Source organism: Anopheles stephensi, chromosome 2 (assembly GCF_013141755.1).
Source record: "Anopheles stephensi strain Indian chromosome 2, UCI_ANSTEP_V1.0, whole genome shotgun sequence".
In the NCBI taxonomy this organism is placed as follows: domain Eukaryota; kingdom Metazoa; phylum Arthropoda; class Insecta; order Diptera; family Culicidae; genus Anopheles; species Anopheles stephensi.
Window position 1 is genome coordinate 9,368,735 of NC_050202.1, and position 12,469 is coordinate 9,381,203.

General features: G+C 45.7%; 2 protein-coding genes across 6 annotated transcripts in view; one reads left to right on the plus strand and one right to left on the minus strand.

Moving 5' to 3' along the window:
- LOC118503793 (teneurin-m) overlaps positions 1-12,469 on the minus strand; it is a 535,466-nt gene that overhangs the window by 427,218 nt on the left and 95,779 nt on the right. The window lies entirely within an intron of this gene.
- On the plus strand, positions 925-5,283 carry LOC118503795 (probable chitinase 10). Its single transcript, XM_036037487.1, has 5 exons — positions 925-1,166; positions 1,557-2,215; positions 2,282-2,931; positions 3,246-4,649; positions 4,714-5,283. Exons 1-5 carry the CDS (start codon positions 1,103-1,105, stop codon positions 4,808-4,810), a joined length of 2,874 nt encoding a protein of 957 aa, XP_035893380.1. The 5' UTR covers positions 925-1,102; the 3' UTR covers positions 4,811-5,283.

Here is a 12,469-nt window from a genome sequence, read left to right on the forward strand (position 1 = left end):
TTGACAGTGTCTTGCTGAAGATTCTTCAATTATTGCTCTCATTCAATCACAAAAATTGATAAGAAATTCATCCACCCAAGCAATTACTTCAACTTGCATCATCCATCCAAGTATAAAACAGTTTCGGGTGGGAAAAAATAAAATAAAATGAGACGAACCGTTCCTAGCGTTCATCATTTGGATTCGATTTAATCACGGCACGTGTCTGACATGTGCACCTCTCGACGATACACACCGGGCGGTCGACTACGCGAAGACTCTCCCGGGATTCAATTAGCGTGAATTAGATAAGCCGGCAAAGGGGGTGTGTTGAAAAAGAAAAACAATTTTCCATTCCTCAGCTGCAGGGGTTTTGAGGGAACGAGTGAGGCATGGAAGCGAAAGCGGATGATGATAATGATTATGATGGAGAAAGTTGCGCTGCTGATGTGAAGGAACGAATGAAAATTTGAAAAAAAAGGAGGATTTAAATGGGATGAATGCTTGTAATTGAACAATCTGAATAATCCTTGCATTTCCGATGACTTATTACAACAAATAAAATAAACTAGTTGAAAGGACTCTTGAGTTATTGACTATCAAAGTTAAAAATATCATGCCACAGCTATGCTTCAATTGACTTAAAACCACTTCCGGTCATTACAGCAGACAAAATCTAGGCCTTCAACATTTGCTTTGCATCCAAAATGGCGTTATCTTAGGCAGACTTTATGAGCTCCTCCTCTAACACGCTCACAGACGGAATTCTGTTTGGCTAGCGTAAACAGGCTGTGATGTTACACCTCCATCCAGCATCATTTTGCAGATCACGCAAGATAAAGCGATCGTCCATTTTGGTACAATCAGTCGCTTATCTGTGTCGCAAATTCGGCACTAAAATTCGCCGAATTGTGGTATAAAAATGGCTGTCACCTTCTGCCTGGTGGTTCAGTTCAGTTCCGGTACCCGTGACAGGAAAGTGAACGATTGTTGTGCAAGTTCTTGCCGGCACTGGTCCTGCAAGTTAGTGCTATATTCAGTGCCATTTGTTGAGAGAGCAGATTGGCTAGTGATTAAGGGAAAACATTCTGGAAAAGCGTGAAACTCATCGACCGTGTCAGCAATGAAGGCTGCCGTGGTAGCTGGATTACTGCTGCTCAGCATTGCTAGTATCAACGCAGCCACCGGTATGCAAACAAGATGGGAAAGCTCCTACCATAGACTAAGTGATCGATCGGTTTTGAGTAGGTAGAGCAAGGGAGAGGAATCTCGACTCTCGGTGACAGCTGTCAATTCTGTCCGTTCCAAAAAGAAGTGCTCCCATCAAGGCATGAAGTGTTCTCGCGAAGCTCGTGTGTAAAGATTCCTTTTGTGGAGTCCGCGCGTACAGGGAGAGCACAGTTGCTTTTGGTTCTCTGTGTGTGTGTTTGTGTTTTATTGATATTCTTGTACTTGATCTTTCAATGGCGACTATAAGGAAAGTTACTGAATCCTTACAACTTGACTTGCTTCCCGATTTGCTTGATACTTGCACTATGAATAATCGTTTCTCGCTTTGTCTCGCCATTCTCCTGCAGATCGCGTTGTGTGCTACTTTGGAAGCTGGGCAACGTACCGAATCGGCAATGGAAAGTACGACGTGGAAAACATCAACCCGAACCTCTGTACCCACATCATCTACACGTTCGTTGGGCTCGACACCAAGGGAAACGTGAAGATTCTGGACAGCTGGCTCGATATCAGTCTCGGCGGTTACTCACGTTTCGTGCAGCTCAAGCAGCGCAATCCTAATGTGAAGCTGCTGGTAGCGATCGGAGGATGGAACGAGGGTTCCGCTTCGTACTCGACGATGGCCAACTCCGATCTGCTGCGTGCCGTGTTCGTCGAGTCGGCAGTAGCCTTCGTGAAGCGGTACGGGTTCGATGGGTTCGACGTGGATTGGGAGTATCCGACACTGCGTGGTGGCTTGCCGGAGGATCGCGTTGGCTTCATAAAGCTGCTGCGCGATCTTCGAGCGCGATTCGATCAGGAAGGGTTACTGCTGTCGATTGCGACTGCGGCGACGGCTGACTATCTGCAGTCTGCGTACGATGTGCCGGAGATCAACAAGTACGTACATTTCGTCAACTTGATGGCGTACGATCTGCATGCGTACTGGGACGCACAGACTGGTGCGAATGCACCGATGTATCCGAATTCTTGGGAAACTGGCTTTACCACCAAAATGCTCAATGTGGTAAGTACCACACGAGACAAGGCTCAACTCGTTTCACTTCTTATTAAATGAAAGTTCTCTTAACAGGACGCTTGTGTGAAGGCTTGGCTTGGTGCGGGACTTTCCCCATCGAAGCTAAACCTTGGAGTTCCTGTGCATGGGCACAGCTTCAAGCTAGCTTCCACTGCTGACACCCGTATTGGAGCACCAACAGTCGGGCCAGGCGATGCTGGACCATACACCCTGGAGCCGGGAACCCTGTCCTATCTGGAAGTTTGTGAAAAGCTGGCCGCAGGAGGATACACGCAAGCATTCAGCAATGAGCAGAAGGTCCCGTATGCCTTCCGAGGCAATCAGTGGATATCGTACGACAACACGTACTCTATCGCGTTAAAGGTACAGTACGCCAAGCAGTTGAATCTCGGTGGAGTCATGGTCTGGTCCATCGAGTCTGATGACGCAAAGGGAATCTGTGGTGAGGGACAGAACCCGATCACGTCGGCGGTGTACAAAGAAGTGTTCGGGACGGGCGGGGCAACGCAGGGACCTACTCAAACGCCAGCCGTCACCACCATAACCACTACGGCACGTCCTGCTACGACTACAACTACGACTGCCTACAGAACCACCACCACGACCACTACTACTCGTCCCAATCAAAAGCTGGTCTGCCCATCGAGTGGATACCTGAGGGATCCCAACAATTGCGCTCAGTTCTACCAGTGCTACCCTGGACTGTAAGTAGACTCAGAATGTCCGGTCAGAGAGCAAAGTTACTAACACTGACGTATTCGTATTCATTTTTTTCCCACAGGCCCGTGCAATCGACCTGGCTTCTGAAGTGCCCGACTAATCTTTACTTTGATCCGAAAACCAACAATTGCACGTATATCTTCAACACCGATTGTTCAGCTTAAGTTATTGTTGTGCGTTTAGTGCTAAGCCATCTCTCGAAAACCTTTTTTTAATAAATCTTAATCCTTCCACAAATCCATATGCCTTTTCTTTGATGATCGCCATATTATTGTCAATTAATTCTTTAACGACAAAGCTCTACTGATCAACTAACGACTTGTGACGTTTGCTTCATTTCAGACAAAGTGTTTTGTTTCTTCGACAACCAGGCCACATACCGCGTCGGAGAAGGCAAAGTGACGATCGAAGATATCAACTCCAATCTCTGCACGCACATCGTGTACACCTCGATCTCTCTGACAGCCGCCGGTAAGACGCAGCTGCTCGACAGCTTTACCGACGTTACGAATGGAGGCTTTACACGGTTCAAAAGCATCTGCGAGCGGAATCCTGGCGTAAAGTGCATGATCGGACTGACCAGTGGCCTTTCGGGGTCGAAGATATTTACCACCATGATGAACTCTGCCCAGCTGCGCAGCACTGCGGTATCGTCCATCATGAGCCTGCTGATCCAGCAGTACAAATTCGATGGGCTGGACGTATACTGGCAGTACCCGGTGCTGAAGGGAGGCAATCCTGAGGATCGGTACAACTTTGTGTACTTCATTGCGGAGCTGTCAGCTAACATGCGCATGTACGGGCTAGTGCTGTCGATCAGCGTTGCGCCCACGAACGATTTCTTCATGTCCAGCTACGATGTGCCGAATTTGATGAAGTCCGTCGACTACTTCAACATTATGGCGTTCGATCTGCATAGCTATTGGGACGGTAAAACGGGCCACCAGTCAGCGCTGTACTCTAGCGGCAAGGAAACGACACTGTACGAAACGCAACTCAACGTGGATTCGATCGTGAGCGGTTGGATAGCGGAAGGCGTACCCCCTTCCAAGCTGATCTTGGGCATTACAGCGTCCGCGAACGTTATGAAGCTGTACTACACGAACGAGACGGGCCTTGGGGCGAGAACTGCTGGCCGAGCCGATGAGGGCCCGTACACGACGACCGAAGGATTGATGTCGTACCCGGAGCTGTGTGTGGAACGTGCGAAAGCTGGCTGGGAGACAGTGCTGGATGGGATTCAGCAGGCGTACTATGCCCACAACAAACGTATCTGGGCCACGTTCGAGCAGGACCGAACGATCAAGTTGAAGGGTTCGTACGTCATAACGCGTGGTCTAGCGGGGATGGCGCTGTTCTCGATGGAAAATGATGATGTGAAGAACAAGTGTGGATTGGGAAATTACCCACTGCTGACGGCTGTCAATACGGGCTTGAACAGACGAATTCCTACGGATGGTCAGACTACCACAACTACGACTAAGGCTCCCACAACTACGACTAAGGCTACCACAACTACGACTAAAGCTACCACAACTACTACCAAGCCGACCACGACTACAACTAAGCCGACAACGACCACCACTAAACCAACCACAACTACAACGGCAAAACCATCCAAGCTACCAACCGTGTGTCCCAGGAATGGATACGTCCGGGATCCAAACAACTGCAGCGTTTACTACCGATGCATTCCGAATGGGTAAGTAAGCTTTGTCTTTAAGGAAATAGAAGAGCGCTTATCCTGATCTGTTAACTCTCTACAGAACATTCTTCACTTCCTGGAAGTATAGCTGCATGAACGGGCTTTACTTCAATCTGGTTACTAGCACCTGCGATTACCCTAACCGTGTGGACTGCTAGAACGAGGTGTGGAACTGATGCGGCATTTCCTTAAAATTAACCTAGCGAGATCATTTTGTTGGTGATGGTGCAGTTCCTTAACAAATAGAAATACAATATTAGATCCGAATACACTTACTAGCTTTAAAAAAACCTTGAGGACATTCAAGCAAACGGTGGCTGTCTGATTATTACTGCAGCGAAGCGAAACCAAATCTTGCCGGACGAAACGAATAGAACAAAAGTCATTTGTGTGTAAATGAGTTTGACTTGCGAATCGAAAACCCGGATCTAGGGGGTGAGAAAAACGGCGAGTCATGGAAAAATTCGCGAGAAAATGGACTCAAAGGGGCGGGAGCTACCGTTACAATTTGTTTTTTAAATCCGATCTTTGGTGGCTTTAAAATCGTTGTAAAATAGCAAACGCTGTCTAGAAATGTTTAAATTCTTTAAGATAAAGGCAAATAAAGTATCTAAAAGTTTGGTGAAAGGTAGCTGGTTGCGACTCTTTCTTCAATTGCGCTAGAATTAGATTAGATTGCTGCTACATAATGCAACGGTGTTGGGAACCTCTTTTTTTTGTTCTTCGTTCACCTCAAGTCATCCGCCAGCTACGAAACCACAAGTCAAAACGGTAGGAAAAACTGAACGCTATGTACCTGTGTTCCTCGTTACCCCAAGCGCTCTAGTCCAGTCTATGTGTGTGCGTTTAATCAAAAAACTTTTCTGATAACAATAAATTTGTATTAACTTTCTCGATGGTTTATGAAAACGGACTCCTCCTGAACACCGGTTTGCCAACTATCGGTTGAACACGGGAGGTGTGCAGAATCGGAGTTCTTGGGCACTCCGCAGCCTAGCTCAGTTTTTATCGCTCCAAACAAACTATTTCCATTCATTTCGCACACCGGGCCTCGGAAATGGATGGAAGAATTCCAACGCTTACCGTGGTTTCTTATGCGATCCAGTTGGATAACTGGGGCTGGGCGAAATAAACCGCTTCTGGCCCATGTTCTGCGAGCCAAGAAGTTGCTGGCAGTTGCAGTTTTCTCCTACCTTCAACCACGAAGAACTCATGCCAAACCCTGGCAGTTGTTTGATTTTCTTATTGAAACATTATCATTGCTTTCCGATATTGCTTTGCGCTCCGGTGCAATGGACGGAACCATCATCATCAGCCCGGGAGAAAGTTTTTTCTCGATGGCGTAATTATATTTACCCGAGGCCCGTAATGCAGCTTGCGCAGAGAACGGTAGGTAAACATCAATTTCCATTCCGTAGCTGAATGGTAGCCGCGAAACGGTCCCACCCCTCGATGGTGATGGTGGATTCGAAAATATTGTAATTTGTCTGTAAGACATCATATCATTATGGGGTAGTTGTCTCCGCGTCCACCGGCTCACTCTCAGAACGGATGACTGGGGGACCCATCACAAGAAGCTGCCCGGCTGCCGTTTGTTTAAACGATGGCGTGTCATGTCGATGGAGACAGGTTGACCGAAAAACCATCAACGCAAAACCATTCCGCGGACAGCAGTACGGAGATGGAAATATGACGTCTTTACATTTTTTCACATCGTCTCAACAGTAGGACAAAAAAAAAACAAGAGGAAAACTGTTTTCCATACCCGCAGGGGGAAACTCGAGCCATTAGCATGTGCCCGGCGCGACAGATGCGGAGCAAGTCAACAACAGGACTTCAAACGATATTTATTTAAATTTATTCCAGCCTTCGATTATCAATATCAACATGATCTCCCCGGTTCACACAGGCTCGTTATCTTTACGCTTTCTTGTGAGGAGGTTTTTTTTGTTGTTGTCGGTGTGTGTATGTGTGTTTTGGTTGTTGTTATTTCTACCGAAACGCAAAACCGTCTTTGAAGTTTTGCCTGTGTTACGGTATGGTACAGCCGGCGATCCTAAGGACATCGATGTGAGTGTGCTATTTATGCGTTTTTCAATCGTCATTGGGAAGCATTTGTTGGAGGTTTTTTTTTCCTGCTTTGCTGGGGAATTTCTCGAGGTTCGAGTACGTGAGCCAGCGCGTAAACATTTAAGCGATTCGACACCGCTATTACCCCGAAGGAAATTGAATAAGTCAAAACGATGGAATTCGATGGGCTCGATGGGGAATTTGCTTCATGGATGAAAGTATTTAAAAATAAAAGTTATTCTGAATTGCCTTGCTTGCAGTAACATTTATCAATTGAACTCACAAAATGGAGTGAGCGTGCTTTGGGTCCACCATTTTCTACAGCTGTTCAATTGAATTGATTGAGGGATATCGAATCGAATCGAGACAAATTTCAAAATTGTCAATTATGACACGAAAAATTTTACAATGATAAAAGCTTAACTTTTTGATAAAATGTAGTTTATAAAAAATGTAGCTAAAAATAAATAATTAAAAGTAAAACTAAACTATCTGCAGTGGTTAAAAATAAGAATTGTATAAAGCAACCATTTTTTTAATCGGTGAAGGATTTTCTTGAGGTACTATAAAGAGTGCTATAAAGAAGCTATACGAGGATCGTAAAATAATCTCAAAGCGTCGTAATTAATGAAAAGTAATATTTTTTTTAAATAATCAATTCAGATTCAAACAGCAGAGTGCTATAATTTTGAATATAAAATTGAAATTTTACAGACCCTTAAAAAGGTGTGGCAAAATCGTTGAATACACTCCTCAAGCTCAACACAATCTTAAGCTTAAAAGTTTCTTAAATCCTATTTACTAACCTTCCATCTTTACAAACTCTTTACGAGCTAGCAATCTACACATTGCGCCACTTACCGCACGCGATACGGTACGCGTGACGTTAGTTTATCGTTCTGCCCATGACACGGCAGGAAATTACAAGTCAAAGGATCAATGTGAACGTCCCTTCGTGCGCCCGAACGCTTCCCGAACGCCACGACGTTCGACGTCTTACAAGATGGTTCCGAGCTAGATTGAATGCTTCAAACAGTTTCGCAACACATTTTTCCCATTTCATACGTACTGCTGGTTCGTATGGTTTTCATGCGTAATGCTTGGTTCAACTGCTTGGTGGTATGATTTTCAAGTTGATGCAACACAGCCACTATCACCGGGCGCTGGATAGGGTTATGCTGAGCGACATTGCAATGGCGGGATGAATCGCACAGCATCATCACCCTTCGGAGATGGTGTGAGAAAACATACTTTAATCGAAGGTAATGATAAACGAAGCACGGAACGAAGCGGCCACGCACGGCAGCTCACTATCTGCCCTCATCGGCAGGACCCTTAGAATTTGCCGTACGTACAGACGCACATCTCGATCCCTGGAGCCAAGAGTGACTAGAGGAAGCGCAATCAGTACTGTTTAATTTTCAGATTATTTATTTTACTGATTGATGTTCGTTTCGCTTTGCCGGGCGAAGGAACGCTGCGCTGTTCCAGCACCAGAAAGGGGCGAAGGGAAAAAGTTGTGCCAGTGTCAAGAAACAGAACATCTTGCTGTTGCCATCTTGAGATGTCGCTGTTCTTGATCATTTGTCGTCGTTCTGGAAGCGACGTGAAGCCCGCCAGCAGAAAGTAGTGCGTGTCGGGCGGTTTTTGTGGGTCGTGTTTAACTAACCATCGTACAAATCATGTCCCGCAGTTTGTTTGTTACTTGTTTTGAATATCTATCACCCCCTGCATAGTGATCCGTACACTAGCTCGCATCCGGTGCCGGCATGTGCGCCGTGCTGTCTTATCAATCAAATTAACTATCGTGTTGAATAAAAAATCTGGAGCTTAGATCCGGTCAGTCAATATTTGTCTGTTCATGTACGGAAGATATAGCAATACTGATGAGGATACTGGCAGGGTCGCGCTTTGTTGAGGAAAACGTTTTCCAGCAAGCGATTTCATAAATTGTCACTATAATCAAAGTCGGAAGGACTTGGTATTATGCACTTACTGTTCAAGTTAAAGTCTCAGCGACCATTGCCTCATGTGCTACACAACTGACTTTCTTGAAGACCCTAAAGACTCATGCTCATTAGAATCCTCCAGCTCCTACCAGCTTTTCGCCAACATCTCAGTACGGTTGCGGTGTTGCAGCATTCGTGAGAATGCTATAAATTAATTAGATCAAACACCAAGCCCGTTAATGAAGTGCTCTGACCTTACGCCGGCGGTGATTACCGTCGATACCGCTGTGTTCCGAGGTGACGAAAGTTGCTCGAGGGATTTGCCTGAACCGTGCGCTGCTGTCTAGTGCAGGAATGCTCACCTCAACCCAGCGCTAGCGCTGATGAAAATGATCCCCGGGGGAGATTTCTCCCAAGAACACGCACACCAACACCAGAAGGCGAAACTTGCCCGAAAACGCACACCAACTTCGGGAACGGGTGTTCGTGCGCGAGAGTGTAGTGCCCGCGTGAGACTCGTCCAATAAAAGTCACAGTAATTAACGAGCAGTTCATCATATCATTGTCATCATCAGTAACGCCATATCAGTGTTATCAGTCATATCGCTGTTGGTGCTACCGCAGCCGATTGTTGCGGCAAAATGATTACCCAGGCCGGTCGGATGTCGGTATCTCGGTGTTTCGGGAGATTTTCTGTCTGGTTTATCGCGGCGAGCTCTGAGACACACTGCCCAGCAAAGACACAATCTACACATGTGTTGCAGCTGTTCAGCAGCAGCCACCCTTGAACATCCAAGGTTCAAGGTTCAAGAAAGACTTCATGAACCGGAAATTCCATCAAATAAACATCTCGGAACAAGGAAAGAATTAATTCACGAGAAAAATAACCTTACTCCCTTCCGTGATACCACGAGACCGGGGGTGGTTCAAGTGGTTCAACAAGCAAAATCGAATACTGTGAAAGCACCGGTAGCAATAAGCCGCCCCACAACGGCTCGAGCCATTCGCGGAAGGACCAGCGGCACAAAAGCTGCAGCGTAATTATTTTAATCTAATTAACTTACTACAAGTAATCCTTACGAAATGTAAATAGTACTGCAGAAGCGCGATAAGAGCTAATCGGAGAGCTGCCAGCTGGAGTGCAGAACCACCGACGGTTAGGAAAAATGCTCGGCAAAGCGATGAGATGGGTTCGGGATCATTTCTTTTCCCTTTCGCTTGTACGCTGCTCCGGTCTGTTAATCCTTTGCGAATCGTCTATTCGGTGTGGTCGTACAGATGGGGTTTTAATTTTTACATCGTGTAGTCTTTACTATGGATTCCACGATAGGAAGGCGAAGAAATTTTTGTCTCTAAGGTTAAATTACATCTTCTAAACTTACATTAAATTGATATTTAAAGTGCTTAAACCCCAAAATTGAAAGAATTATTCAACTCTCCACAAACCATAACGAAAGGGTTAACTATAGTGGAGTTAAACCCGAGAAAGATCTCGGATCTCGGGTTAAGCTGCAACGACAACCACCACCGAAGGACACTGCAACCCGACAGCTGCATGCCGGAAAGCTGCATGGCTGAAGCGTTATAAGAAGATTACGAGGGTTTTAATTATGTCATCGTGGTTAGCGGGAATAAGATTGGATTCGCACTGGAATTGAAACGAGTGCAAAAATAAAAGTGCACCAACCGTGAACCGGAAACTTCTCTCTCACTCTCTCTCTACTGTTCTCTGCTTCCGGAACCCCTTCCCGACCACCTATTAGATCACTTTTCGAGCGCTTAAAGTCCTGCGATGAAGTGTAATCAACCAGCGATAGAAGTTACTACCAATTAAAGGAACATTATAAACATTTTTCTAACCCTTCCTGCCAGCATCCATCTCCCGCTAGCCCCTCGCCACACCCCTGGATCCCCACTCCCCCGATCCAGTTTGGCAAAAACGACTTAACACACTCGTTAGACCTTGTTGCATCGGTAGCAAAAGTTTGGCCACCTTGGTAACCACCTTCTTGGCAAGGTCTTCAAATGATTTGACCCGTTAAATTTTTGGCTTCAGCTAAACCGCCCGGATCGCCCTGGTTCCTTGAACGTCCGTGGTGCTTCGGGAGGGAGCTGGGAGCCAACCAACCCATCCCCAGGCCCACACCGAGCACGAGAGAGAGAGCAACTTTTTCGCTGACGCTCGTTTAGCACGAAAGTGAGGAAAATGTTTCTGCTTTTCAAATTGCAGCTTCCGCATCGGGTTGGAAAACTTGGAAAATGCTACTACACCAGACCAGGGCGTGTTGCGGGACCACCGGGGCGTGCATCGCTTGCGGCATGCATCAACATCGTCAGCAACGTTGTTTTCCCGTCGACTGGCAGCGAACACCGTTGCGTCGTCGGGAAGTCGTATAATAAAGTATTTTTAATCATAACTCCTTCTTCCACAGGATGTGCCCAGCTTCCGGGTGTGTTTCGATCGTGTTTCTGACATGCTCCGGGGGGGGGGGGCTTCCTCCCGAACCCCCTTCATTCAATCCAACCAACCTATCGGCAGCTCATCTTATCTAATGCCGCCTTTTGCAACAAAACCCGGACAGCACTGCACAGGACAAACTTCTTCGCAGCCCGGCACCGGTCGGGTAGTAAATCGGAGAGAAAATTTCTACCACCTCAAGCAGCCTTCTCCCCTCCCACCCAACGGCGAAAAACTCCCGACTCATCGTAAAGTTGAGTCAGCGCCATTGCTTTCACCCAACAACAGCTATGCACACCTCATCGCGGCGCGACGACTGGCGATGACGAAAGACGGCGGTGTAAATGAAGTTGCAGGTTTTTGCAGGCCCCAACCGAAGACGAAGAAGATGCAAACCGTTCGCGCGAAGCATAAATTCCACCCCAAAGGAAACAAAATAAAACTACAATTAACTTTTATATTTATTGCCCAATTGAGAGTTTCATTAAAAATGTGCTCATGCTCAATTCGGCTGACTGGTTTTTTGGCTTGGTTTGTGGCTGGTTTTGAAAAGTTTACGATCCCCTCATCCTCCGTTTGAGGAAAATTGTTCACCACCATTGCTGAGGTGTGCGATGAAAGAGTACCTATTCCGTACCGCAAAAACATGTGTACCCGTGCGTAAGGTGGCAATCAGACTGGAGGTTGTCTAATTAATCGAGTGAAGCCTTGGAAGTACAGCTCGGCTAGTGAATCGTTACCTTCTAGGTAATGTAATCTATTTTTTATTTTATGAATTGAATTTCAATATTTGTATGGAAAATGTTTATCAAAACTAGACGGACATGTTAAATCACAGCCATACGTATTAAATAAAATAATCTGTTGAGACAAAAGTTCATAGTTCAATAATCAGTTGAGACAAAGTTTATTAAATAAAATAATCTGTGAGACAAACCAAAAAGAGTTTGGTTCAATGCTGAATATTTAAACTATAAATTTTAAATATTTTTTTTATAACAGGAATAAAAACGTTCGGTGGCATAGGTGATCAGACCGAATATCAATTCTCAACCAGACCGGATTTTTATTCGCAGTGGATAGAGATAGATTCTTATAGATGCGACAGCGGCGCCGGTCTCCACAAGACAGGGCTCAAATTATATCTGGGGCCATTCCCTTATAGAGAGGACTGACTATTGAACTATGCGGTAACAAGAAGTCTTATAAGTCAGAAATGTCGATCGCAAACTTAATAGATCGTTAGTCCAAGAGAGAAGAAGAAGTAAGCCAGATAAAAGGATATAAATGTTAGAAAATGTCTAAAATTACTATACATAACATCGAAATATCAGATCAAC

What these genes read in the sequence shown, in the direction of transcription:
- LOC118503795 (XM_036037487.1), top strand. Translation starts at nt 1,103, where the DNA reads ATGAAGGCTGCCGTGGTAGCTGGATTACTGCTGCTCAGCATTGCTAGT. An exon ending in TAGTATCAACGCAGCCACCG is followed by an intron (nt 1,167 to 1,556) that starts GTATGCAAACAA and finishes ATTCTCCTGCAG; the next exon opens with ATCGCGTTGTGTGCTACTTT. An exon ending in TACCAGTGCTACCCTGGACT is followed by an intron (nt 2,932 to 3,245) that starts GTAAGTAGACTC and finishes TTAACGACAAAG; the next exon opens with CTCTACTGATCAACTAACGA.